Source organism: Trematosphaeria pertusa (assembly GCF_010094035.1).
Source record: "Trematosphaeria pertusa strain CBS 122368 unplaced genomic scaffold BU26scaffold_16, whole genome shotgun sequence".
Classification (NCBI taxonomy): domain Eukaryota; kingdom Fungi; phylum Ascomycota; class Dothideomycetes; order Pleosporales; family Trematosphaeriaceae; genus Trematosphaeria; species Trematosphaeria pertusa.
The window spans coordinates 1023509-1050598 of record NW_022987227.1 but is presented as its reverse complement, the minus strand read 5'-3'; the positions used below and the strand labels follow the sequence as shown (position 1 = coordinate 1050598).

At 54.7% G+C, this 27090-nt stretch overlaps 11 protein-coding genes across 11 annotated transcripts; 6 read left to right on the top strand and 5 right to left on the bottom strand.

Annotated features, from left to right (window-relative positions):
- Positions 1–250: 250 nt before the first annotated feature.
- Positions 251–2379, bottom strand: BU26DRAFT_523530 (uncharacterized protein). Its single transcript, XM_033830067.1, has one exon. It carries the CDS (start codon positions 2231–2233, stop codon positions 686–688), a length of 1548 nt encoding a protein of 515 aa, XP_033678989.1. The 5' UTR covers positions 2234–2379; the 3' UTR covers positions 251–685.
- A 112-nt stretch (positions 2380–2491) lies between these two features.
- BU26DRAFT_492932 (PARP-domain-containing protein) lies at positions 2492–5232 on the top strand. The gene is made up of 5 exons (XM_033826136.1): positions 2492–2766; positions 2862–3272; positions 3328–3703; positions 3802–4712; positions 4795–5232. The coding sequence occupies exons 1-5, from the start codon at positions 2563–2565 to the stop codon at positions 4915–4917; spliced, it is 2025 nt and encodes a 674-aa protein (XP_033678988.1). The 5' UTR covers positions 2492–2562; the 3' UTR covers positions 4918–5232.
- BU26DRAFT_112261 (uncharacterized protein) lies at positions 5003–5873 on the top strand. Its single transcript, XM_033819416.1, has one exon. It carries the CDS (start codon positions 5088–5090, stop codon positions 5553–5555), a length of 468 nt encoding a protein of 155 aa, XP_033678987.1. The 5' UTR covers positions 5003–5087; the 3' UTR covers positions 5556–5873.
- Positions 5874–5876: 3 nt separating this feature from the next.
- Positions 5877–7843, top strand: BU26DRAFT_543381 (aldehyde dehydrogenase). The gene is made up of 4 exons (XM_033831689.1): positions 5877–6043; positions 6096–6611; positions 6760–7412; positions 7461–7843. Exons 1-4 carry the CDS (start codon positions 5989–5991, stop codon positions 7764–7766), a joined length of 1530 nt encoding a protein of 509 aa, XP_033678986.1. The 5' UTR covers positions 5877–5988; the 3' UTR covers positions 7767–7843.
- A 1413-nt stretch (positions 7844–9256) lies between these two features.
- On the top strand, positions 9257–10517 carry BU26DRAFT_523528 (uncharacterized protein). The gene is made up of 3 exons (XM_033830066.1): positions 9257–9450; positions 9506–9792; positions 9850–10517. Exons 1-3 carry the CDS (start codon positions 9402–9404, stop codon positions 10231–10233), a joined length of 720 nt encoding a protein of 239 aa, XP_033678985.1. The 5' UTR covers positions 9257–9401; the 3' UTR covers positions 10234–10517.
- A 678-nt stretch (positions 10518–11195) lies between these two features.
- Positions 11196–13038, bottom strand: BU26DRAFT_523527 (aspergillopepsin A precursor). Its single transcript, XM_033830065.1, has 6 exons — positions 12941–13038; positions 12539–12843; positions 12240–12485; positions 12021–12191; positions 11509–11970; positions 11196–11441 (listed from the first exon to the last, which is right to left on the bottom strand). The coding sequence occupies exons 1-6, from the start codon at positions 13026–13028 to the stop codon at positions 11352–11354; spliced, it is 1362 nt and encodes a 453-aa protein (XP_033678984.1). The 5' UTR covers positions 13029–13038; the 3' UTR covers positions 11196–11351.
- Positions 13039–14054: 1016 nt separating this feature from the next.
- On the top strand, positions 14055–14574 carry BU26DRAFT_112134 (uncharacterized protein). Its single transcript, XM_033819413.1, has one exon. The coding sequence runs from the start codon at positions 14127–14129 to the stop codon at positions 14406–14408; it is 282 nt and encodes a 93-aa protein (XP_033678983.1). The 5' UTR covers positions 14055–14126; the 3' UTR covers positions 14409–14574.
- BU26DRAFT_112192 (alpha/beta-hydrolase) lies at positions 14531–15660 on the bottom strand. Its single transcript, XM_033819415.1, has 2 exons — positions 14663–15660; positions 14531–14611 (listed from the first exon to the last, which is right to left on the bottom strand). Exon 1 carries the CDS (start codon positions 15550–15552, stop codon positions 14704–14706), a length of 849 nt encoding a protein of 282 aa, XP_033678982.1. The 5' UTR covers positions 15553–15660; the 3' UTR covers positions 14531–14611; positions 14663–14703.
- A 555-nt stretch (positions 15661–16215) lies between these two features.
- On the bottom strand, positions 16216–19824 carry BU26DRAFT_112159 (intracellular protein transport protein). The gene is made up of 5 exons (XM_033819414.1): positions 19309–19824; positions 18861–19182; positions 16888–18741; positions 16466–16767; positions 16216–16414 (listed from the first exon to the last, which is right to left on the bottom strand). Exons 1-5 carry the CDS (start codon positions 19633–19635, stop codon positions 16319–16321), a joined length of 2901 nt encoding a protein of 966 aa, XP_033678981.1. The 5' UTR covers positions 19636–19824; the 3' UTR covers positions 16216–16318.
- A 4211-nt stretch (positions 19825–24035) lies between these two features.
- On the top strand, positions 24036–24502 carry BU26DRAFT_112044 (uncharacterized protein). The gene has a single exon (XM_033819409.1). It carries the CDS (start codon positions 24076–24078, stop codon positions 24358–24360), a length of 285 nt encoding a protein of 94 aa, XP_033678980.1. The 5' UTR covers positions 24036–24075; the 3' UTR covers positions 24361–24502.
- Positions 24503–25176: 674 nt separating this feature from the next.
- On the bottom strand, positions 25177–25878 carry BU26DRAFT_404309 (uncharacterized protein; the record flags this gene model as incomplete). Its single annotated transcript, XM_033822838.1, has 1 exon — positions 25177–25878. A coding segment is annotated over one exon (702 nt), but the record flags the coding sequence as incomplete, so codon positions are not given.
- Between the last annotated feature and the right edge of the window lie 1212 nt (positions 25879–27090).

The window sequence follows — 27090 nt, the reverse complement described above, 5'->3', positions numbered from 1 at the left end:
GGTCTTCTTTAGGGTTAGAGCGCTGATGATAACACCAAAGCTGCAGGAACGCCGATGTCCTCGGCTTACAACCCCTGAGTTTCAGCCCCAGATTCATGTGACAGTGATGTCAACCCCCATTTCTACTCAGCTACAGCGACGCCAAACATCACGGATAACGGCTGCACTCATGCCTAGCGCCTTCTACAAAAGATTTATTTCACCCAGTTCTTGCTACCTTCGCATCGAGAGAACAAGGACCAAATGAAACCCGAAGGGCGATGGAGTTACTGGATTCTATTTTGTGTCTTTGGGAATGTTATTCTGGCCTAAGAGTAGCTGCGAACCAGAAGAGTACGAAACTTTCCAACGGAAGAGGGAAAGCCGGCGGTGACGATCGCACACAGATGGTTAAGAAACAAACGCTGAGGAGAAAACGGGAAGAAAATACTCTCGCGAACAAGTATATCCCCGGGAGAGGAGAAACAGAAGGCCATCCAGAGAGATAAGCAGACATCGTAGACCCAGAAGTCTTTCAGAGCACGGAACACCAGCACGAAACTTCCAATTTGGAAAAGAAGGATGCCGCGGGACTTGCTTTGCATGCCACGTCGAGCCGGAAGTGCTCACGGGATAACGTAGCCCGAACAGTAGCCAGTCATAGGCCCATAGCCCACTGGTCCGCTTCAAGGATCTGCCCAACCGATTAGTCCTCGTCGTCCTCTTCATCATCTTCCTCCTCAGGCTCATCCGCGTCCTCGTCGAGCATCTCCTCGTCGTCATCAGACGCCCCTTCAGAAAAGTCCTCAATGACCACCGGAGCCGGCCAGTGCACATGCACACGCTCCACAAGTGCTTTCAGGAACGTCTTCCCGTCTTTCCCCGTGTATTCCGCCATCGTCTCCAACGGGCCTGGCCCCTGCTCATCTCCACCCTGGTCGTCATCGATGAGGTTGTTCCTGTTTGGCTTCTGAGCCTTGAAGTCCACTTGTAGCTGGGGAGAGAGTCCATATTGCTCGTTTATCCTGCCGACCATGACATAATTCAAGTCTAGTTGGGGTAGTTCTGCAAGCTTGGCGAAGAGGATGGACCAGAGGCTTCTATTCGAATCAGGATCTGGCAAAGGGCCGGCTAACGCGAGTGTCATGCTCCACAGGCTCAGACCTTGCAATGTCGCAGCAAACTTGGTCAACACGGCCTGCAAGAGTGCGGGCGATACCGTCAGCATGCCGAAATCGATGCGCTGCAGGTGAGAAAAAGTGACGGTTTGGGCAGTCGAAATCCTGGCGGATGGGGATGCTGTGATACTCCCGGCCGAGGCAGAAGGACTCGTTTTCCCGAGCCAGCGCAGGAAAGTCTCATTCTCGTTTTGCTGGTGCTTCTGGAAGTTCAAGCGGAGATGAGTGAGGTTGGGCGTACGAGTCAAGAAGCGTTGGAGGAATACACCGGCGTCTTGATCATCGGGCGTCCGGCCATCATATCTATAGGCGGGCTTGACTTGCAGATTCAGGCTGAGTAGTATGCTCTTCAATCCTTGGAGGACAGGCTTGACAGCTGGGAGCGCGAAGTCCAGGATGTTGAAGGCATGATCAGGAAGTCCAGAACTATGCTGGCGAAGGAGGATCTCGATAGCGGGTGGCGTACAGCCCGCCTTTCCTAGGGCATAGATCACAGTCGAAAAGGCGTGGGACACGAAGTGCGCTTGGACATCCTCGTGGACAAAGGGGGCTCCGGGACCAGTAAGCTGGAGGCGAAGGCGGGTTTCTCGAAAGACAGTAGTTGAACCATAGCTGGTCCAGTACGCATCACTACCGTCCCGCAAACGGCTTGGAGCATTGAAATCGCGAATCCCGACCGTCCCCAAGTTAGGCAGATTCCGGAACGCTTCGGTGAGCATTTCGCGGTCAATGCCTGTGTTCTTGAGGGTGAATTGGTCGACATATCCTTGGCGGTACCGCTCGCACGAGTCCTTATTGTTGAAACGAACATTGGTTTCGCTGAATTGGTCTGTGGCGATGATTACATGCGTGACCTTCTTGGAGAGGGCTGCATGCTTCGAGATGTCGATCAAGGTCTGCAGACTCTGCTGCGAGAGCATGAATTGCTTCTTTGAAAAAAACTCCTTGGAGAACCATTCGTAAAGCGACTTCTCGATGAGCTTGCATGTGCGGCGGAGGGAGCCCAGGTCGGGCGTGGAAAGGTATGAGGAGATGTGCACGAGGAGCTCGAGGGGAATCGAGGTGAGAGACGCCATTGCGGGGCTGGGGCTGTTTTGGAGGTCGGAGGCCTTCAAGATCCCATGTGACGATGGAGACGGAGTCGCGACGACTGATGCCTGCTCTGGTGATGTTTCGCGCTGTGTCGGAGCACCAGCGCGTCGTGGGGAGCTTTATTGTCGTGAGGTGGGTGGATCCTTCAGGCAGCCGGCTCGTGATAGCGCGTTTTTGGGAGGCGCGCTAGGCAGCAGACGCACCTACCACTCAGGTCTGACGCGAACGTCACCGTATAATAACTTCACCACTCACCCTTCAACTGTCGTACTGGTTTCTGATTCCTCCACTTCCTCATTCATTGCAGGCTGCAATGCCTCCCCGCAAGGCAACCAAGAAGGCCGCTGCGCCGCTTGACGGCTACATTGTGGCCATCAGTGGCTCAATCTCCGGCACCACCCAATCCGCTCTGCAGGACCGTATCACCTCGCTAGGCGGGACTTTCGCAAAAACGGTCAATTCCAACACGTTCTACGTTATCGCGACAGAGAAAGAGGTCGAGAAGAATACGACCAAGGTGCGTGTTTCGGCTCCAGAAAGCCGATCCTCACGGCCCTCAATAATGGATTGAGACTACTTAGATTTGAGAAGCACTAATGCGAATCCTCGCAGGTTAAAGCAGCGATAGCCAATGACGTGCCCATCGTCAGTATCGATTGGCTTGACGATTGCGAATCATCCAATGCCCTGGCAGACCACACGGCGTACCTTCTCTCGCCTGCTGCCGGCCAGAAACAGTCCAATGGCTCAAAGAAGCGGGCCGCTTCACCCAGTCTCTCTCAAGCTGCAGCTCCGGTGGCCTCACAACCGCCGAAGAAGCAGAAGAAGAGCGAGGCACCCAAGCCCGAGGCCAAGATTGGTGACGGCCAGAACGCGAAGTCTTCCAGGATTCTAATCCCTCTGGACGAGTACTGCCCCCTCTCCGACTATCAGGTACACGTCGATGGCGATGGCATGATCTGGGATGCGTCGTTGAATCAGACCAATGCGACCGCGAACAACAACAAGTTCTATCGCATTCAGGTAGGTACTCATTGAAGGACTCCAGCCATAATAATGTGTTCTGACGTTTCCTCAGCTTCTGCGCCACCCTGCGCGCATGGAGTACAAGACTTGGACCCGATGGGGCCGTGTCGGCGAGCGAGGTCAGAACGCTATTCTGGGCAACGGCTCACTGGATGACGCTATCAAAAAATTCGAGGCGAAGTTCCTGGGAAAGTCTGGCCTGAAGTGGGCTGACCGTGCGGAGAACCCGAAGACTGGCAAATATGCTTACATCGAGAAGAGCTACAATCCAGACTCCGAAGACGAGGAGCAAAATGATGACGATGGGCAAGTCGCTGACGCGAAGGGTGAAGCCAGGCGCGGCTCTGTTAAATGCGCCCTTGACCCCCCCTCGCAGCAGCTCATGCAGCTGATCTTCAACCAGCAATACTTTGCTGCTACCATGACGGGTAAGTATATTGCAACACGCAACTACAGAACCTCCTAGCCGTGGGTTTAGGGAGCCCTGACTAAGGCAAGAACACTCGCTAATTCCTCCTACTACCAGCTCTGAACTACGACGCGAACAAGCTGCCCCTCGGCAAGCTCAGCAAGGCCACCATCAACCGCGGCTTCCAGGCCCTAAAAGATCTGGGAGCCCTACTGGACGATCACACGCTGGCTTCATCGGAATACGGGATGTCCGTTCCGGACGCCACAGAGCAACTCTCGAACCGCTACTACTCGCTCATTCCTCATGCGTTCGGCCGTAATCGTCCCCCAGTCATACGGAGCAATGATGTCCTTAGGAAGGAAATCGAGCTACTCGAGAGCTTGGGCGACATGAAGGACGCAGCTGCGTTGATGAAGAGCAACCTCAAGGACGATAGCGACATCCATCCTCTCGATCGCCAGTTCCAGGGTCTGGGTCTGGACGAGATGGAAGTTCTGGACCCGAGGAGCCAAGAGTTTACCGAGCTGTCTGACTATCTCATCAACAGCAAGGGTGACACTCACTACATGAACTACTCGGTCGAGAATATCTTCCGCATCAGCCGCAAAGGAGAGGTTGAGCGCTTTGAGCAGAGCCCCTACGCCAAGGTCCCGAGCAATCGTCGCCTTTTATGGCATGGTTCCCGTGTCACCAATTTCGGTGGTATCCTAGGCCAGGGTCTGAGGATCGCTCCGCCGGAAGCCCCCGTTTCTGGCTACATGTTCGGCAAGGGCATATATCTGGCGGATATGTCCTCGAAGTCCGCCAACTACTGCTGCTCTCACAACTCGGGTGGTACGGCTCTACTTTTGCTCTGTGAAGCTGAGCTCGGAAATCCGCTACAAGAGCTTTTGGGCGCCTCATATACTGCTGGTGAGGATGCCAAAGCCAAGGGTATGTGGAGTACGTGGGGCAAGGGTCGTACCGGGCCAAGCCAGTGGAAGGACGCAAAATGCGTGCACCAGTCGTTGGCTGGAGTCATGATGGTGAGTTTATTCCTCTCTTAGGATCTTGGGGCGAAGGATCCAGACTCAGCTTTGCATAACCGAGACTAACGAAGTTCCGTAGCCCGACGTCTCGATCAAGCCGGGTGACGCTGGCGTGTATGGGGCATCGCTATACTACAACGAGTATATCTGCTACGACGTCGCGCAAGTACGCCTTCGCTACCTCTTGCGCGTTCGTATGTGAACCTTGCGGCCGTGGACATCGCCCCGGCAAGGATGCTACATTCCATCAATGTAGCGAGAGACTGTGTATGGTCTCGCACTGGCGTTTCCGGAATGGATATTTGCTCCACCAGGGAGACGGAGGTGGTTAGCAAAAAGCGTTATGCATCAGCATGTTCTCTAGCATAGCAAATGGAGTCTCCATTTCCCCATAATCAACGGCTTCAGACTTCGCAGGCTAGGGCAACCACCTGCCGGGTGTCTCAACGATGCTCTGGAACATCAATGTTTCTACGGATCCAGACTATGCTCATCCATGGCAGGAGACACACGGTCGCTCTTTCCAGGCGAAACCAACTGGGAGCGGACGGTGGCGAAGGCGTTGAGCGACATCTTCGCCAGTGCATAGGCCCTAAATCCCTTCAGGAAGGCGATCACAAATCTATTTTCCTTAGGAGTAGGCCTCCACTTTTCGTCGTTAAAGATGAGCGAGTTGGGATAGCTTACCGAGGAAGGCTTCAGGAGTCCCGCAAGTTGTTACGTTGTCCGCACCAATACGGCATGCTATTCATAAACACTCCTTCGGGGCTAAATATGAGAAGAGAGGCGGAAGTGCAGCAGGGAGGCGGAAGGAAGTGTGATTACCTAATCCCGATCTAATTGTGGCGCTGGCCGATCTCCGCATCCGTTCCCATGACACAACACCACGATCCTTCATCCCATTCGAGCCTCACGCCACAAGCACCCTCAGCAGCCGCTGACGCGGAGCGCAGCACGCAAAGAAACAAACAAAATGATGTTACTCGGTGATGTTTTCGGACGCACGGCTGGGATCACGATCCGGAAGGACGTTGGATCTAAAAAGAAAAGTCATGGTGATGTAACTGAGCAGGGACGCACCATTGTCGCTGATAGCCATCTGATTTCACGTTGACATGCTATGTAGACACATTGGAGGACGGAAGAAAAGCAATCCAGACTCATTGATAAGAAGAGGTATTAAAGCTACCTTCGAAGGCGCCGAATCTACATATTGCATCCCACCCTAAAGCACCCCAGGCAGCATTTTCCAGCGTCTGAATTCCCTTCCATCATGGCACCCGCATTCAATCTCGTCTCTCCAGTCAACGACAAGCTTGACTGGGTCTGTCAAGAGCTCAAAGCCAAATTTCAAGGTCCCGACACCCACTGAATGCCTAGTCCTCGTCGACGGAAAGGTGTACCAGAGCGAGGAGAAGCCCGCAGGTGTTGCGACGCCAATCGTTACACAGGACAGTCCTGAGCAGAACATCACGATGGGCAAGTTCGAGATGTCCTCGCAAGATCTGGCTATGAAGGCTCTTGATGCAGCGGAGAAGACGTACAATTTTGGACGAGGCGAGTGGTCTAGCATGGCCACCGAGAAGCGATGCGAACATATGGCAAAGTTTGCTGAGGCTCTTGAGGCGCGGGTAGATGAGATAGCCGATCTGCTCATTTGGGAAATTGGCAAGACAGCGAAAGACGCGAAGGACGAAGTCGTCCGCACCGTAGCGTTCATCCGCGCCACCATCGACGAGGCCAAAGCGCTAGCCGACTCCGAGAGCAAGTGGCAGGAGAAGAAGGGCATCTTGTGCCAGATCCGACACCTGCCGTACGGAACCGTTCTCGCGTCATCGCCATTCAACTACCCGCTTACCGAGGCTTATACTACATCCATTCCCGCTCTACTCATGGGTACGTATGTTCGCCAGCATGCCCTACGTTCGTGATCTGCATAGCTCCTGCTGGAAGCCTTCGGTGCACAAAATTACAGCCTAAGCATTCCCGAGTTGTGAATCTCCTAAATAAAGACATTGGCTGATATATGCTGCCGCGCTTGCAGGTAACTCAGTCATCGTCCGTGCGCCACGAAATGGAGCAACGCCTCACTTTCCGACACTGGGTCTCTTCGCCGAGCATTTCCCAGCTGGGACCATTCAGTTTCTCGCAGGGTCGGGCCGAGAGGTCATGGGTGCTCTCATCCAGACGGGCCACATTGACGGCGTCGCATTCATCGGAACCGCCAGTAGTGCTGCCGGCCTTTTCAAAGGCGCACCGAATCCTCAGAAGCTGCACATCATGTACAAGGGCGAAGCCAAGGACACCGCTATCATCCTCCCCGATGCCGATCTGGAAGTCGCCGTCAGCAGGTGCGCGTCCGGCATGACATCCTTCAACGGCCAGCGCTGCACCGCCATCAAGATGATCTGGGTCCACGACTCGCTCGCCGAGAATTTCACCAAGCAGCTGGCGGAGAGCATCGACGCGCTGAAACTCGGCATGCCTTGGGAAGGCGGCGTCAAGATCACTCCGCTGTGCGAAGACACAAAGCCGTCTTACATCAAGGAGCTCATCGAGGACGCCGTCAGCAAGGGCGCGCACATCGTCAACAACGGCGGGAAGTGCTACAAGTCGCTGTGCACGCACACCATCGTCGGCCCCGTTACCGAGGACATGAGGATCTGGCACGAGGAGCAGTTCGGGCCGCCGACGCCCGTGGCGTTCTACAGCGACATCCAAGCGCCGATCGACTGAGTCCGGAAGAGCGAGTATGGCTTGCAGAGCGCTGTCTTCGGGTACGACGAGAAGCTGCTCGGGCAGGTGGTTGACGCGTTGTCGCCCAACGTTGGCAGGCTCAACATCAATGGGCCGGATCAGCGCGGCCCCGATGTGTTCCCGTTCACTGGGCGCGGGAACAGTGCGCTTGGTATCCTCAACGCTCCGGAGGGCTTGAAGCACTTCTCTATCCCGACTATGATTGCGACGAAGTCGGACGACGAGAGGAACGCGCAGACAACGAAGAAGTTGAATGCGGGCAGTTCTTGTTCTGTAGTCTATGGTGCGGAGTAATATGTGGCGAGGTGGCAGCGAGTCCTCGACCAACATCGATTAGAGGATATCCCTGGAAGGCGCAACGGTTGCGCGAGTTCCTCCGTGGGATTTTTTGTGTATAATAGGTAGGCCACCAAAATTTTCTTGCGTCTCCACGCGAAGCAATGCTCTACCAGGTGATCGCTTGTCCTTCTTGCCCAAGCCGTACTGCTCCCCTTGTCATTCGAGCAGTACCAGGATCTCGTGCACTCAAGGCCAGCGATTCGATCGTCTCAGGAAGTGAGGATGCTCACACCGGCAGAAACGCCTCCTTCTCCTCCATCTAACACTGCGCAATATTCTTGTCAAAATCCCGCCTGTTCAGCGTCTTTTTGCATACTCCCACGCTCGCAGAGTTCCCTCCGTCTTCTCCCGCAGCTTGTACTACTAATCTAAAGAATGAAGGAAACACCAAAAGCCACACAGTAAGTGCGTTCGGACTCGAGTTCGAGCACTTGTACAAAGTCGTCGAAAAGATAGATGACAGACTTGCCGCAGTAAGTACAGGAGTGTGGTGCTTAGATACCGACCCGGGCTTCTGCCATGTGAGGAAAATCTACTGTTGAGATGAAGTGTCACCGTACCGGTAAAACATGTTTCTCCCCACGCGGAAATCATCAACACGTCCTCCTTTCCGTCTCATCCTTCCCTCGCATCTATGAGACCTCGAGTTGGATCATAATCCCAAAGTTGCGCACTCAAGCAGGACTAGAAGCTCAAGCAAGCCGGTGGCATGACTAATAACCCAGGAATCCCCCTGAAGGGGCTTACACCCAGCCAGTATCACGCTATCCCGCATATTTCGTAAACCGATCGGTGCCGCCAGCGGCTCCTCTAGCGGGACATTCACTCGTGCGGCGGGTCGCAGATCGCGCTTCCAGCCAATCACATGCTCTGCAATTGACAATTGTCAGCAAAACTCACCACAACAACACTGCCAAAATGCGGCCACTTCCAAGGACAAAGCAACCTCGCCGTCTATTCCCGCCATCTAGATGGCCTGCATACGCCATCGAGTCGTCACCGTCTAAGCCCCAGCCGTATCCCGACGCCCGCAAGACGAGACTTCACGAATCAGGAGACGTTGGCGTTGTCGTGGGCCTGCGGTTGCCCCTGATCGCAGACCGACAAATATATCTCCCTTCGTATCGAAATGGGGCGTCAGGCGAGGCGGGAGTGGCGAGCGGTGCGTTGTGTCCGCAACGTGGTGCAAAGAGCCTTCCTGATACAGAGAACATGACGCTGGGGATAAACTTCCCAAACCCGTGTAATGGACGTTTCAAGCTCTTCCAAGCTCTACTGAGGGCCATTAGGAGTATGTTCCGCTCGGTGGTGATGACGACTCTCGCGCGGTTACACGGTGACGCGTGCAACCTTGGAAGGAATGCTTCCTTTCAAGCCCGGGGGTAGGCAGCATCAGCCGATATAAAAGCATGAGCACCCCGTTTCCGATAGAAACGTCTTTCCCTCCGATTGCTACTCGATCCCTCCCTAACACTTCAGCTTTGCTTCCATCAAGCGTCCACCGTGGGTGTATTCCTCGAAAGTCTGGGAGAGATTAGATCTCAATCAGATATCGCTTCTCAGATCTTGCCTGCACCTTCCCCCAACAAAATGAAGGCTCCTCTGCCCAAGCCAGTTCTTGCCCTCCTCTTACTCCTGGGTATGTCAAGACCATGCAGCATCAGTGGACCCATCAGCTCACATTTAGCATGCAGCGTCGCTCAGTTTCGCCCATGACGGCACCTTGCTAAGCGTCCGCGAAGAGAGCGAGGGCGAGGAGGAGCCTGGTGGCGGAGACGAACCGCCCGATAGCATCGTCATTGCTCATGGCATCTGCATGGCGCTCGCCTTCGTCATCCTCTTCCCCTTAGGCGCGTCATGGATGCGCTTCTTCAACTTCAGGGGCCTGGTCTGGTTCCATGCCGGCTGGCAGCTTCTTACCTACGTCCTGGTGTTTGCGGGCACGGGAACCGGAATCTACCTCTCGGTGGAAGAGGGGGAGGTATGTTGACCGCGCTACCAATGCGTTGAGGCGAGCATCCTGCTGACAACTAGGCAGTGGGACGGACACCCGATCATCGGCCTCGTTGTCATCCTCGCGCTCGCCGTCCAAGCGCTGCTCGGCCTCTTCCACCACCTCAAGTTCCGTAGAACGGGCCGGCCCACTACCCTAGGCATCTCGCATCGCTGGTGGGGCCGCATCGTCCTCGTTGTCGGCGCCATCGATGGCGGTCTCGGACTCAAGCTCGCCGAGGAAGAAAGCACCGCCATCGTCGTATATTGCGTCCTTGCCGGAGTGTTCTTCTCCATCTGGGGCTTGAGCCTGATCGTCGATGCGCGGCGCGAGGGCAAGAAAACTGCAGTCCTCAGTGGGCCACGCGCCAGTAGTGATAATATTCCTCTCTCTGACCGAATCAGCAAAGAGAGCGCGGGCAGGGCTTGAGACTTGGGTCGAAGGGGAAACGGTTGGTGGATGGACATAACAGTACTGCTGGCCGCTGATGTGCAAGCAGACCGCAACAGGAGAGATCTGTTCAGAAGCGACGGGACGCGATGCGACGCGCTACATTTATTATGCTTACTTCTTCCCAAGATACAGCGATGTTAGTGCATAGCCCTCTGTACACATGCATAGTAGAGATTTCGTTCCGTTCCTTTCAGAGTTAGCACTTTCCCTTGTTCATTTTGGCGCAAAGGCACGTTTCCTTGCGTTACTCTTGATCGTCTTGTGATTAAGCGCGTCTCACATAGGCCCTCTTAGTTATCAATCTCTCTCGCTCTACACCTTAACTATTAGCATCGTCGTCCAACTGGCTCGGCCATTGCTTGTAAGAATTCATTCGAAGTCCTATGCGTTCCTCCTAACCCTCTTTTACACGCACTCTCCCCTCCTCTCCCTACTACCCTGTCTATTCCCTCCTCCGCGCCTCTCCCTCCTCTCCTCCCTCTCGCCTTAGCTCTTAGCACCAACCTCGAAATCTCGGCCGCGTCGCGCTAAACGTTTTCTCGCTCTTCCGTCGATCGGTTTCAAAGAGTCGATCTAGCTGCTCGCAGCTCTGGTCAAAAAGGCGGTGGAGTGACAGAGGTTCCATAACAAGCGGCCCAGACGGCACAACCTCAGTCCGAACCGAGCAAAGGAGCGAAGCGAAGCGAAGCGAAGCTAAGCTACGCAACGCATAGCTTTACTTTCTGCCGTCTAAGCTGGTATCGAGACAGAAGCGGAAGCGTGCAGGTGGCGCGAGCGAGCGGGCGATAGAGGAAGAAGAGTAAGTGAGGCTTCGCCTGGAGTTCAGACATGCATGGGATAAATCGTCTAAACAAACATGCAGTATTTCAATCCAAGATTTGTATTCATTGATGTCGTGATGAAGTCTGAGCTAAGCTAGCATTACAAGCAAGTCCCCCGGTTGAAGAGGTCGTGACGCGCAAAAAGCTTCCGGAACGCCTAGGCAAGTCCCAACCATCAAGGAGCGTCCACAAGGCCGCCAGCACCTTCCTACCTCCATGTTCTCCATACCATGCTACCTCCTGCCTTCATCCCAGCACAGGCGACGCCACTCTTCACTGCGACGGCGGCACAGAAGTATTCTGGTTCGCCTCCTTGCGCTGGACCCACCCGAAGCGCGGAGACCCGTTGTTCATATCGAAGATCTACCTCTAGTCAGCATTTCTACTCTCTCTATGACAATGCGTGCGGGGGGAAGGGGTGGATACATACCGCATACATAGCCTTCAGGACCGCGTCGCCGTAGATATCCATGTCCATGGAGCCGCGCGACTGGATGCTTCCGTATACCATACCGTTACCCGCGTCCGCGAAGCCAAGATCCTCCTTCTGGAAGGCGACCTGGGAATCCCCAATCGCCAGGGTAATTTCTGGGAGCTGGTCGGCCGCGGTGTTGGACGGGAAGACGTAGCCCTGGTTGTTCTGGTCGTATTTCGCGCCGGGGATGGCATTGTACACTTGCTCGACGAGCGTGTCGTCGACGAGGCAGAGCGTGGTTCCCGTGTCCATGATGGAAGTGTTTCCGCTGCGGTTCACGGTCTGGCCGTTGATCACGGCGCTGGTGGACTGGATCTGCCAGAAGCCTTGGCTGTTGTCGACGTCGGCGTAGTTGGGCTGGCTTGCTCCGGCGGCGGTCATGGTGTCTTGGTCGATGTAGCCGAAGGTGTAGAAGCTCTGGATACGTGGTCAGAAGGAGGAATGTGATGGAGTGCGGAATGCCTTACCTGGCCCTTGTCTGCCTCGTCGGTGTCGCGCCAGCTGCCCAGGTACGCTGTGAACAGCTGCTCGCTGACGTCTTTCTGGGCGATGATGTTGTCCACTGGGGTTTTCTGGGGAGTGGGCTGGACAGTGTTGATGGAGCTGAACGCTAGGCCGAGGAGCCCGCTTCCGTTGCCCTTCGACAGTCAGTGTGGAGTTTCAAGCGGGATCGAAAGGTCAGCTACCTGAGCAAACTGCTGGGAAAGTTGCTTTGCGAGCTCAACCGCCTGGTTCTCCACCTTCAAGCCACCGAGATCAAGCACGTCGGTGCCGACATCGCCGCTCGCCGACGAGCCGTCACCATACGAGATCTTCCACGTCGCTCCGCTGAGCTTCTTGAAAGTGCTCGACTTGGTTGCATCAAAGGCCACCTGCTGATTCTGTGGGTTGGCTTGGCTGAGAGTACTCTGCGGCAATTCGGTCGACCAAACCTGTAATATCGGTAAGCTTGAATGCGACTCTACGCCACTTGCGGTGGACTTACCCAGAGGTCGGACGAGCCGGTGTCGAAATCGAGATACACCTTCTGCTCTGGAGTACCGATTCCAACCTCACATAGATACAAGGAGTCGTTCTGAACATCTTGAGCAGGAACCTCACCTCCAGTGCCAGCGTCGGTGGCGGCGGCCTGATGGGCCTGCGAAGCCGCTGCACCCTGAGAGGATTCGACGGCGCGCTTGCGCAAAGCATAATGGGTGCGCACGCGTCCGCCCACGCCATCGAACTTCCCTTGCTGGCCGAAGACCTTGGCTTGGAAGTATGGTCCAGGCTTTGTGGGGTGGAAGCCATCTGTGAGTGTAAGCTTCTACCTCGAGATCATTAGGGGAAATGGGGCCCAATAAGAACGGAGAGCTAAAGAGATTAGACGAGACGAAAGTTGGCGTACACTTCCTCATGGCATGAACGTAGGACTTCGTGCCATTACTCTTGTATGCACGGCTACGATGAAGGGTCAAACGTTGAAAGGAGGACATGTTTGCTGTATGTTGCGTAGCAGGACTAGAAGTAGACTGAAAGAAGTTCGTACAGACTGAAAACTTGACAGACTGTGTTCGAAAATATTGCAGAAAGGTCTGAAGTCGAGGAAAGCGTTCCAGCAGCTACAACTGACCTATATACCCACTGCTCCTTCTGTTGCGTCACATCTTCGAAACCAGACCTCGAGGCAAACCTGCTCGCCAAAGCCAATACCGCCGTCTAGCTTCCGCTGCCTGTCCTGGAGCGCAACAAGGCTGCGCCCCAGGCAGCGGGACCTATGCACGGTGATCCGCCTCCCGCGAAGAAGGGACCCACCAAGCTTTACCAAGCTTCTTTAAGCTCTTTGGTCAGCTTTCGGATGTGACAGCGCTAACGTGCCCAGTGCATCCTGGATGAAACAGGCTCGGTATGGTCGCCTTCGGTGCATTATGGAAGCCTCACGCGACAAGAGTGTGGCCAAATCGCCACATTACCTCAAGCGGCGGGGACTAAAACTTAGGGGAAGCCAAGCGGTGAATTCTAGGGATGCCACGACAGCCGGCGCTAGGTTTCTTTTGAGATGGTCTTGGACGAATGCCGTAGGCATGTTTCGCAAACAAGCCGGATTCTGGCAGCCTCAGGGCGCGTCTCCATGGTCTGACGGCATCGGCGGTTTTCAGATCATACCTAGGTAGTATTTCACCTCTGATTGTTTGGTATCCCCGAAGGAGGTACGTCAGGCGGCTTTTCGGCGTAAGGTCGGTATCTGTTTGCTATAGATAGTCGTTGTACGACGTGATATATGCAGGTGCAGTGCACGGGCAGATTGCCGAATGTAGACGCTCTTCAACCAGGTACGCTCTCGAATGCAAGGGGCAGTACCTGGTTTCTTTCAATAATAGTCGTGGCTTGTCGGCGGGCAAGGTGAATTGGTGGGGGTTGACGTCATCAGCTTGACGCGCGGCCTCCGATGTTTCGCTACTGCCGACATAAATGTACCTGGATTTGCATCATGCAGCAATAATATCATGTTTTTCTTGTATAGGTACTCCAATAACGAGTGATATAGCTATACCCTCTGCTATCTATAGCAGCACAAGGTGAAATTCATTTACATGCGATGTGATAGTCTCCGATTGGCTCATATGGCTCCAGGGCTGATAGAACCACACGTGACTGAATTTCATCTTGTGCCCGCACTGTACTGTGTAGTATTCCATTGTTATCGCCGGAGTCTCATAAATGACGACAAAGACGTATACAACATCGAGAAGAATGAGAATAATGACCCAAGGCCGTGGAGCAGACCAATGGAAGGCCCCCGAACTGACCTCCCCGACCATAGAAGTGTGCTTGCGGTACAATCTTTTGTGCTCGACAGGCCTGCTCACGCTTGATCAACCTCGGCGGGCTTTTTCTTGTAACGACCGAAGACCATAAGAAATACAGGATCAGAGGTAGAAGACATCCGTGAAGCTGGTTGTGGCGAACGGAAAGCATATCAGCGGGGCGCGTGGCGAGTGATCCAAGTGCTCTCCGTGGTCCTGGAGCGCATAAGGCGGCAAAAGAATGGGGTGGCTGGATTTGTACTCACTAATTACTGCTATTGCTAAGCGGTGTGGCTGTGGGGTTCGAGAACGACGAGCCATACCTCCTCACAGCCCCCAATCACTCCCAGGGAGTTTCCTCGGCCTACGCCTTCGCACAATCCTCCAAGAACTCCTCCAGTATCTCCTCGAACATGGTCGGCCTCTCCCAGAACGGCGCATGCTTCAGCCCTTCCAAGCGCAAGCACTTCCCCTTCCACAGCTTCCCCCACGCAATCTCGTCCAGGTAATCTAGGTTGACATACGGCTCCGCGCCGCCATTGACCACTGCGATCAACACATCGCGGTCCTCTTCCACCGTCTTCCGCTGATCCAGGCCCACGCCATCAGCCAACTTCCTCCACATGAGCAGACGCGACTTCCCATCCGTCCGGATAGCGCATTCCTCCATCCACTGCTCGAACGGCTCGCCGGCCGAGGTCCTTGAAAAGTCTTTCGCTTCGTCGAGCGTCCAGTGCAGCTGTGCGGAGAAGGATAAATGTGGGTCCTTGAACATGAAGCCGCGATTTATCTGCTCTTTCCCGAGCGCAGGCGGCGTGCCGATGAGCATGAGGCCCTTCATGCTGATATCATGCGAGGGAAGCAGCGGAATCATCTCGATGCCGGTGTGGCCGCCGAGGCTCCAGCCGATGACTACGACGCTCTTGATGCACAGGTGCTCGAGAATGTAGACAGCCAGGTCAGCGTAGCCCCTCATAGAGTACGATTGGTTGGGGTATGGGGCGTTCCCGCTCGCGCCGTGGCCTGGGAGATCGAACGCTACGACTCGGTATCGCTCTGTTATGCGTTTGCTGGCCTGGATGTGCCTCCAGATTTTAGAACTCGAGGAATTGCCGTGGATGAGGAGGAGGGCGGGTGCGTCACTTTTTAGCGCTGTGTCGCTCACGCTGATGAGCCCGTGCTCTGTGTGCAGGGTGAAGCTCCCATTTGACATTTTTGCGGTGAGACGAGCAGAGCTGAGTCGAGTTGTTCGACTTGCGCAGGTCTTGCTGGAACAGAGAATCCGACGATCCAAGGTAGCGGAGTGGGCGCTCTTAAGTTGTCACCCTGTTGAATCCCTTTACGAGAAGCTGGCGTCCGCGACGGTTTCTTTCGCGGTAGTAGGCAGATGATGAACGCCCGGTCATGGGCGACGTTCGGCGGAGATGTTCTAGGACGGATGATGTAGGAAGAAGTGAGGAGGTCGAGGAGTAGAAAGTCTGAGAAAGGCAGGCAGGATAAACAATGTTGTCTGCGGAAATGCAAGTATTGGTAAGGAACGATGGCCCGCAGGCGAGCTTCCGGACTTGGAACCCTGCTGACGTTTACCACCGGAAAGTCTCTCCGATCGAATCCGGTGAGAGCGACAATGAAAGACAAGGCTATATACCTTATTACGAGCGAGTGTTGAAAGATTGACGTGGGCGGAGGAGGCCAAGACGGCATGGGGCGGATCGGCGACGAGAATTTCCACATGTGCGCAAGCTACCCCTCTATGCTGCCGTTGTGTAGCCATGAACGAACAGCACGTATTCGACGTGGTAGGTGATAAGAGGTCGAAGAAATGAGGCCAGTAGGGAGGCGTTCCCGGATGCAATCAGAAAATCACATCGCAAAGCGTGGTAGAAGCTGGCAAATACTAAGGGTATCCATCTATGTAGTGGGGATGGCCCGCATGCGATTTAGCGATGCAAGGGCCGAAGCACAGAAAGGTGATGGTACTACTCTTCGTCTTCTTCTTCGCCCTCCCCTTCCTCCTCACCTTCATCTTCATCTTCTGCATCGGAGATCTCCTCACCCAGCTCTTTGAGCCGTTTCTGCACCCCATTAGCGATTGGGCATATTTGCCGTTCTGAAGAAGCGCTCACCTTGTCCCTGGTCCTCTTCTCCTCAAGGTCTCCGAGGACGAGCAAGAAATCATCCAGTTCTGTCTGGGCGGCAGCCCTGGCCGCCTCCTTCTCTTGGACACTTGCCTCGGCTTTTCGCAGCTTCTCCTCCGCATCCTTGACCTTCCATGTCTGATCCTGCAGCTTCGTCTTGAGATCCTGGTTTTCCTCTTTCAATTTTGTGACAGTGCCCTGCAGAGCATCTTTCTCGTCCTCGAGCTGCTTGATCCGGGCCTCGCTGTCACGAAGATGGGTCTGGAGGTTGCCTGCGGACTTGTAGTTAGCTAAGTCATTATGGGTAATGGCCTGTTCTTGACGACGGGAGTCGAATATGGTCATGCGTTATGGATCGGGAAATGCCACCCCCAAGGCGTTCAACGCATTTAGACACATACAAAACTTACCGATTGTCTGGTGGATGGTCGCAATTTCGTCCCGCGTGCGCCGCTGAGTCTGCTCAAGACCACGCACAGTTTCTAGCGCCTCCTGCCGTGCACGGTCCGACGAACTAAGTCGCCGTTCTAAATCGCCGCGAGCGCGCGCCGATTCGGCCAGCCGCTCATCATACTCCTGTTTGACTTTCGCAACAGCTAGGCTGGACTCCTTCACGGCCTGTTGCAACTTATTGTTTAGAGCCGCGCCTTGGAGGTTGTGCTTGTTCTCGAGCTCCAGGATGGCCTGCTTGTGCTCACGCTCGAGCTTTCTAATATCATTTTCGTGATTCCTATGTAGGTCGTCATTGATCTTCTTGATGGTATTCAGCTGCGTAACGGACGACTCTTGGGTTCTCCGATGATCGGCCTGCTCCTGGTTGAGTCTCTGCTCCGTGGTGAGGAGCTCGCCCTGAATTTTCTCGATGGTCTGGTTTTTCTCGTCGAGTTGACCACGTAAGGAGTCCACCAAGTCACGATCAATGCCGCCGACGGACTGATGGATCTCAATAACTGGATCGCGGTCGATCGCGCGTGATAGTCGACTGAAGTTGTCTTTGAGGAAGTCTACGAAGATCTCATCGAAGAAAACGTCGGGTAGATTCCCGCCGGCCGAGCCACCCTGTGGGAGCACTTCGAAATCCCGGATAAGGGGATGATGACGTAGCTCTGCAATGGCATTCAGATACTTCTCGCGCCCCAGCTTCGTAGTAAGAACAGGCTGCAGCTCTCGCCGCGGTACAGGGGAATCCTTGGTCGAGAATTCGTAGATGATGCCAAGGAGTGCGGCGCAGAGACCACGCACAACAACAAACTCGTTGCCCGGCTTCTGCGCAGCTTGCACAAGACTTTGGAGGCTGCTTGCTTCCCCCAGAAAGTCGTTGACGGCTGCCGCATCCTCGAATAACCAGCCTGACAGGAGCATCAGGTACGCGATGGGTATCCTTTCGTCTTCCCCTAGCTGCAGACTTGCGATCAAAATTCCCGTCAGAGTCTGAATGCAAGTGACGACTTCCTCTCCATTTTCCGCGTTGCCCTCAGTCACTTGCATCAAGACGTTCTTTGCTTCGCGGTCTTCGAAAATGAGATGAAATATGAGAGTCGCGGCAAACCACGTCCGATATGGATCAATCGTCTGCGAGCCTTGTGGGCCAGCAAGCAACGTGGTCAACGCATTCGCTGTCTCATCGCCATCAATATGCCCAGCGATAGCCCTTCTGAGGAAATGTAACCGAATTTGCATGTGGTTGAAGAAGTAAGCTTTAATGCACTCGCATGCCGCAAACCGCACATCGAAGAGCTCGTTCGCAGCCGGCGTAAGAGCTAGGTCCAGAAGAGCGTCGATAACATATACGGTCGTGATATCGTTCGGTGAAGTGGCGCCATTTGCAATGGGCTCAACGAAGGGCCGTACCTGCAGCTGCGCAAATCCCTCTTGTAACCGAGCGTTGCCCCTGATCAAATCCGCGCATGTGTTCAGAGCTTCGACTTTGATAGGTATTGCTGATGAGGGGTCGAACGCCATGTTCAGGACCTGCTGGAGGAGGCCATGCTTCTGGAACGCGTTCTGGTTGGGCAGGGTGCTCGTGCTACCCTTGACAAGGAACATGCGTAATATTGCCAGAAGACCCCAGACATTCTTATCAGCATGGGGGCTAACCCAGTCATCGTCGTCTGTGCTAGTCCGCGCCGGCTTCTGCTTCTTCGCACCTGGTAGCAGCGAGGCGAACCTAGCGACTCCTCCAGTCTCTCTGAATGTAGTTTGATTCGAGGCGTTGAATCGCACGAGGTTGGCCAACAGTGAGAGGCGGTCCTGGACGACAATGCCTGTGAACGCCGCGTGATGCATTAGCAGCGGTCTCGGTCAAATCGGACTCAACTCGTTGAAGACTTTCAAAAGCCTTTGCAGACTCAAATCTCGGAAAGCTGGCGTTCGATATACGTACCTCCTTGGGCGAGGCCGCCGTCCTCCAGCATCATATTGAAGACCTTCTCGAATGCATTTTCGAAGACAAAGAGCTTCTGGAGCTCGGCCGACGCGTGCGACAGGTCGGTAAGAAGAACGATACCTTCATTGCGTACAGGTTCTCGTGGGTCGTCCAGGGTTGCTACCAGTCGAGGTGTGCCCAGGGGTGCCGTGAGGATGCATTCTTGCGTCCTTTCCGGCCGTGCGCTAAAGATTGCGCGTAGAAGCTGCAGGACATATAGGCGGGAGTAGAATTCGGGCGTTTCGAGGAGATCGAGGAGGATGGTTATGTTATCTTGCCGCTACCATAAGCTCAGTACTGGTAATTGAGTACTCTACCACCAAATCGCCAGCTCCGCTTGGGCGTTGCTCGACGGGAGAGCGACGGTAGGGCAAGCTAGCAATCTGCAGTCCAACTCAACACTCACCTGTGTAAACTCATCCGCCAGCCACAAGGCTATCTCATCTGAGGCTTCCGGGCTATGCTCATTAGGGTTGAAGAGCATGAGCAGCGTCTCCAGCACCACTTTGATAGTGTCCACATCGTCAGAGTCCTTTGTCAGGCATGCAATCAGCCCGCGAAGGGCTCCGGAAGCGACCGACGCCGGATATTCTTTTGCAAAACTGCGCAGCCCTAATATCGCAGCCCGGCGGTCTTCGAGGAGAGGTGCACTGGCGAGGCGACTGCTCAGCGTGCTGATGGTATCGGTGGCGGTTTGTTTGGCCGGCGCCTGGGCCTCGAGCATTCGCAGCATCTTCGAAGGATGGTCGCTAGCTACCGCGCACTCATGGCGAGCAAGGTAGATTTGTAGCGTTGGGAGGACACGTGGTGCTCGACTGCGGGGCGTTGGCAGGAATGCGGCCCATTGATCGCAGGAGCGGAGAGGGAGCCTGGAGTGCTTCACAGCAGCATGAACCCGTGGTGTGAGCTGCAATCCACGAAGCTACACGTTCATAAAATGGGCAGGGTGGACAGTGATACGGAGCAGGCGCGACTCATCCGGGGCGGAACAACCGGGGTTCCGGCGCTAGTCCCCAGGCCTTGGCGTGCCGTGCCAAAGAGATTCCTTTCTGCGTGAGTCTCTTTCATCCCCATCAACAACCCCCCTCGACACGTCGCGCTGTCCCGGTCCTAGGACGCCCGCGAGAACACCGCAACTACTGGGAGACTCTCCCATACCATTTTTCTTAGCTTTTCAATCACGCCTGGTTTGCTACACCTGTGTCGCCCCAGGTCGCTTTCCTTCTGTCCAACTTCGCAACTGTTAGGCAGCCGGCACACCCACCAAACAACCGCCAGCTGCGCTTGTTCCTCTATCCAGAGGTTCATTCATAAGAGTAGGTGAACCAGTGTCGCTCTTCCTGATTGCGTGGGCTGCCAACCACTGCGTACTACCTAACCCTCAGTCTCGCTCGCTCGCCCGACGCCTACGACGAGCGCACAACACTCGCAAGGCCCCGCTGTTTTGCCATCGCACAATCCACCGTAGACGGAAACCGCGCGCAGGCCAGCGCACACCGCAGCCATGGGTGTCCCGGCCATGTTCCGCTGGCTCAGCCAGAAATACCCCAAGATCATATCAAGTGTAGCAGAGGAGCTGCCCAAGAAGGTCGGCGACGACATCATACCGGTTGACCGCACCCAGCCGAACCCCAACGGCGAGGAGTTTGACAATCTGTATCTCGACATGAATGGTATCGTTCATCCTTGTTCGCATCCAGAAGATAAGCCCGCGCCCAAGACCGAGGCCGACATGATGATCGCCATCTTCGAATACACTGACCGCGTTGTCGGTATGGTGCGCCCGCGCAAGCTGCTCTACCTCGCAGTTGATGGCGTGGCACCTCGTGCGAAGATGAACCAGCAGCGCTCCCGCCGCTTCCGTTCCGCAAAGGAAGCGAAAGAGAAGGACGAAGAGCGGGCGGAGTTCGTCAAGATGCTCAATGCGCAGAAAGCCAATCAAGGCCACGACATTACCAGCCTCGACGAGGTCATCGAAAAGACGTGGGACTCTAACGCCATCACGCCAGGCACCCCCTTCATGCACATGCTCGCCGAGAGTCTCCAGTACTGGTGCGCCTACAAGTTCACTACCGACCCTTCTTGGCGAGATATGAAGGTCATCATCTCTGATGCCTCTGTGCCTGGTGAAGGTGAACACAAAATCATGAATTTCATCCGTTCGCAGCGCGCCATGCCCACCCATGATCCCAATACACGCCATGTCATCTACGGTCTAGACGCTGATTTGATCATGCTTGGGCTCGCCACTCATGAGCCTCATTTCCGCGTTCTTCGAGAAGATGTTTTCTTCGATTCCGGCAAGGACAAGAACTGCACCCGTTGCGGGCGTAAAGGACACATTAGGCCAAACTGCCCTCACCCAGATGATGGGTCAAAGCTTACAGAAGCCGAAGCCGAGGAAGAGTGGAGTGCCAGCGAGCATCCACTCAAGCCCTACATCTGGCTCCATGTCAATATTCTGCGAGAGTACCTCGCCGTGGAGATGGACTCGCCTCTTCGGAAATTCCCATTCAACATGGAGCGCGCTCTTGATGACTGGGTCTTCATGTGTTTCTTTGTCGGCAACGATTTCCTTCCACATCTCCCTAGTTTGGACATTCGAGACCAAGGTATTGATCTTCTCACCCGCATCTGGCGCGAGTTGCTGCCCCAGATGGACGACTATGTCACCAAGGATGGATACCCCAACATGCTACGCGTGCAGCAGATCCTCCAGGCTCTTGCTGGACAGGAGGCTGAAATCTTCCGAAACCGAAAAGAGATTTCTGACCGCCAAGCTGCTAGACGAGCGCAGCGTGAGGCTGACAGACAAGGCCACAAGCGTGCCAGACTTGATGAGAATGGAAATGCTGCTGCTCCATTCAAGCGCGTGAAGGAGGACACAAGCACCTACGCCAATGCAGGTATTGTGTTCTTTTCTCCCCAAGATGCCCAATCAAACGAGGTCCGCAACGCTCATCGCGAAATTTTGGCGAACAAGACTCAGACCAACAAGAGCGCGGCCGCGCAATTGAAGGCCATGATGAAGGCCCGAGCGGAAGGTTCTACCGCCAGTGAGGAGGCAAGCCAAGAGTCAGAGTCCGTCTCTGCATCCGGAGCGGAGACGCCAGTACACCTAGGAAAGCGGAAGCTAGATGAAATGCAGGACACCGACAACGGCACACCAGGTAGGAGTACGCCAGTCGTCCCCGAATCCCCTGCCGAGAAGAAAGAAGACGGCCCGCCTGAGGACACTATTAAGCTGTGGGAACCAGGCTACGAGGAGCGATACTACTCCCAAAAGTTCCACGTGGAACCTGACGATATGGAATTCCGTCACGAGGTCGCCCGTCATTACGCCGAAGGTCTGTGCTGGGTGCTATCTTACTATATGCAAGGTTGCCCATCGTGGACTTGGTACTATCCCTACCACTACGCGCCTTTCGCAGCGGACTTTGTGGGTATAGCAGACCTGGATCCGCGCAAGATGTTCGAGAAAGGCATTCCATTCCATCCCTATGAGCAGCTCATGGGTGTTCTACCGGCTGCGTCCAACCATGCCATTCCCGAGCCTTACCGGATCCTCATGTCTGATCCGAACAGTCCCATTGTCGACTTCTATCCGGAAGACTTCCCGATCGATCTGAACGGCAAGAAGTTTGCTTGGCAAGGCGTCGCTATCCTGCCTTTCATCGATGAAAAGCGTCTACTGGCCGCGATGAAAGAAAAGTATGACGAGCTTACAGACGACGAAAAGAAGCGCAACGAGTTTGGCAAGGAGACCCTCATGTTTTCGCAAACGGGTCAGCTTTTTGACTCGATCAACAAAGCCCTTTACCGCAAGGATGTCAAGAAGATACAGATCGATCATGTCAAGAGTCAAGCGCTGCACGGCGAGGTGGAGCCCCACGAGATGTTTGTCCTTGACAGTCAGTTGGTTCCACCGTTCGACGTGGATGGCGACTCTGAATTCGAGATCATCCAGGATGGCTCTATGAGGTATGATTTGTGAACAAACCTAACTTTAGCAAACACTAATTTGCAACAGGGTGTACTATGAGATGCCCGAGCTAGAGGCGAAACGTGCCCATCGATCCGCCCTCCTGAAAGGCGTCAAGCTTCCGCAAAAAGCTCTCACAGAGTACGAAGAGGCAGAGGTACGCCGAAACCAAGACCGCAACCGAGGCGGATATCGCGGCGGACGTGGTGGACGCGGCGGGTACAACGGAAATGGACGGGGCAATTACAACAACCGGAGGAGCTTCGACGGCGATCGCGGAAACGGCCGAGGAGGCTATGGAAATAATCGCGGCGGATACGACAATCGCGGAGACTACGGCGGCGGTCGAGGTGGGTACGGCAACTTCGCAGCACCACCCCTACCGCCCTTTGCAGGCCCGCAGTCTTGGCCTCCCCCAGCCAACGGCCAGTTCTTTCCTCCTCCGCCTCCCGGTTGGGTCCCTCCTCCAGGGATGAGCGGCGGTTACAATAACTTCACTCCGCATGCGCAAGGCGGACAGTCGGGACCTCCTCAGCAGCGTCCTGCTTGGATGGACGGACCAGCTGCAAGGGGTCCGCCGCCTCAGCAGGCTTCGAATAGCAGTTCGCTTCGCGGTGAGCGCTACTACCGGCCTGCGGACGAGATTCTCGGACGGAGCGGAGGCCAGGGTGGAGGTGGCCGAGGTGGATATGGAGACGGACAGTATCGCGGTGATAGGTCAGGCGGTGGGGGTCGAGGAGGCTACCGTGGTGGTGGCGGCGGAGGTGGCTATAGAGGTGGCAACGGTAACGGGTACAACAGTCACCGTCACTCCTAGTGGCCCTGTGATTGATCGGCGTATGGAGCCTTCCTTTGTACCATAAGGTTGCCCCTTCTTGGAGTCTCGACGGAATTCCTTGAGGCTAGTGTTTTCCTATGCCTTGCGTCCTCGGCCTGCCTGCGAATTGACGTAGCACTGTCGGACTGAAAGGAGAAAAAAAATGTATGTACTGTACTATATATAGTGAGTGATTTTCGAGCTTCCTTCTTTGTGTGGAGGGAGTTGAGTGGAGTTGAGTGGAGTGGCGCAATGGAATCTCAGGAACACTGGAGTTTTGTTTTACAAAGGGTATCTTATGCATGCTTGCTTGGCTGTGTGTGGGTGATATGATGTGATGTTTTGCTACGATACGATACGATGTGTTGAGGGTGATGGGTGGAGTGGTATGTATGTACATTATTTCTATTTTTTTCATACTAGATGTAGGTCCGTTTATACGATTTGGCGTTGGGAGGACTGGAAGGGGAGAAGGGATGGAAATAGAAAATGTCAGTGAGCTAAAAGACGGGCGTTGCGTAGAAGATTCGATTTCATCAAGCAGAGATGGATGCGGTAAGATAAGGTCAGATAAGGTAAATGTAAGTCTAGCCTGGTATCCTATCCAGCATAAGGCTTATCAATTCTCCACTCTGCGCCCCCGTGACGGCCACGCATAGCCCTAAACAGCCAGCCAACTTACAGCGTATAATCAGTTGAAGCGGCCCTTCGTGAAGTATATAGCTGCTTACGCGCGGGGTGACTAATTGATAAAACTTAAGTTGAGTACCACAGTATTTTTCTAGTACATGCCTAGGTGACAGTATAATCATACATATATGCCTCCCTAGCCAGGCAGCCAGCTATCTTTCAGGCCGCGGTTCGTTGATTGTTCGTGAAATGCAGTATTCTAGAAGGTACGCTTTTGTATATTCTGTATATTCTGTGATGCCGAAATGAATCATGAAGGCGAATTATATCGTGGGTAACATAAAAGGCCGGCACCTGATCCGACCCGACGTCGGGAAGCCGCAACGCCATTGGTTGCGTTGCTTAGGTCGGGATATCCTAGCCAAAGTCGCATGCATGCAGATGCAGCGGTTGCCAGCTCAGCAATCACATCATGAGCTCTGTTGGTATTTATTTCTCTGGAGACCTCTCTTTATCCAGATGTGATGCCACCGCCGCCGCCGCCGCTGGTCTGGAATTGAGATCATACTCTTTTCTCTACCCCACTTTCGCGGGATTCAGGTTTTTTTTTTCCCGCGGCTGACAGTTCGTGCGAGCAGGATTCGAGGAACGGGGTGGGTCCATCTCGTACCATTTTCGAGTTTTGCGGTAGTTGTTCTCATAGCGTGATGGATATGACGTAGTGTCTCATCCATGACAGGGATTCGGGTCTTGCCGATGCTGTGTGCGGCTGACATCCGTCGTGTCCAGATGTGGCCGGATCGTCGTCAACCAAAGTTCACGATACCTTGGCCGAACTCATCCTCCTCCTTCTCCTCATCCACCATGGTCACGTGGGCGATGCCCAAATGCCCAACCCAGCGCTCGGCAACCGCGACTGCATGCCACCACCGCACGCGATTCCATCCCTCGCACCTCATCCGCTGGAGAAGCAGGCTCGCGCAAATGTGCACTTGCCGCCTCGCTTTCGCTAGTTGATTGACACGCTCGGCGCCGGAAACTGCGTGGCTCGCACGACCTCGCTCTGGAGAGCCGAGAGAAGGGAGAGATAGTAGTGCAGCGTGCAGACGCTCTTTGTGGATGTCGAACAGCGGGTCTGTGTCGAGGCTGTAAGTAGACGGTGAGGGTGGAGCGGGCATGTAGCCAGAGGATAGACCGAAGACGCCCCACCCAAACGCTTCGTGGTCGAGATCCCCATCATCTAGAACCTTTTCGAGGACGTCGATTGTCGCGTCCCAAAGCAGCTTGAAGACCTGGAGGTCTTTCTTCGCGTCGCCCGCGGGCTGAGACGTACGAATGGAATCCTGTGCCGCCGACAGAGAAGTAGCGAGGAGTTTGCACGAAGGAGGTTTGCTCTTTTTCGAACGCGGTAGCGGAGAGCGCGCGAAGATGGTGGTGTCTTGAAAGGTAGTGTGTGGACCATGAGAACGGATAAGCTTTTTCGTGTTAGCAAGCAGGTGGAAGAAGCGCGGTATGATGCCGAGAGAGAAGGCTGTCTGGATTATGTCTGGTATTATCGGCGGCGTCGACGGTGCTGTCGAGGATGCGGTGTTCGTGGGCGTTTCTGTACCTGGGGGCGATTCCGGCGGGGTATCAGATGTTGCTGCCATCAGATATGGCTGTGGTTGCGGAGGTTGTATCGTGAGACCAAGGGCGCGAGCGACGCGATGGGCGGGCATAGTATCGAGTATGCGGGGGCTGCTACTGCGTGAAGCTCGCAGCGCAACCGACATTCCAATATGCAAAGATAAGAGAAAGGAAGTAAGGAGTGAAGGGGTAAACGAGTCGAGAAGTCAGTACATGATGCGGCTGTGACCGGGCTGACCGGTAGCAATTGCGGCTTGCCACCGGCGTCTGTGCCTATCGCGTTCTACGCCGTCGAGGAAGCGCGCGTGAAGCTCAGGTGTGCAGGTGTAGAAGAATCGAGACAAAGGTGGAGACGCGCCGCCAAGTGATGTGACCTGCGGGAAAACGTTGGAAGGCGCGCCCGTCACCTGATTGATATGACTGTGCCTTTCACAGTCATCCAATTACATACCTAGGTAGCTGGCTACTCATAAATCGTGGAATAAAACATTACTCATGAGTCGTCTCGCATTGATCACACCGGCGACTTCCCAACGATGCTGTCCCGTGTGAGGCTGCGCCGCAAGCTGTCGCACAAATGCAGTCGCGGAGGCCCTTCATACTGCTGCTCTACAACACCGGACTGCAGCCGTGCTTCCTCTAGCATAGAGGCCTGGCGATTTGGTCGAACCCGGGTCTTCTCTGATCGTCGTTGCTATGCTCTCTGGAATGCGATTAGCTTAGTCTGGGTTATGGTAGAGTACCGGGTTACTTACATGGCGGCAAACGCACGCAATGACGCCCGCTACCACCATCTTTTGTTTGGAAGTCCAGAACCCACACGAAGAAGAAAGGAGGGGGTTTCCAAAAGCCCAACGGAAGCGTTGACTGCTCTGGGCCGGGGATTTCGGAATACATGTGCTGGTCGCCGGATGGCTATTCCAGAATTCGGACATTAGCAGTACGTTAGCGATTGAATTTCAGGAGCTCATGGGTTCAGAGCTGCCCTAAAATGCATTGGAACATGACCAGAATGACCCAAAGAAGATAGTGCCAGCCATGAAGCCTGAGGCACCAGATATGCCAAGGCTACCCAGCGACGCGGAGGTGGAATCGATGGGTCCAAAGTGTAATCGAAAGGATTCAGAGGCGCG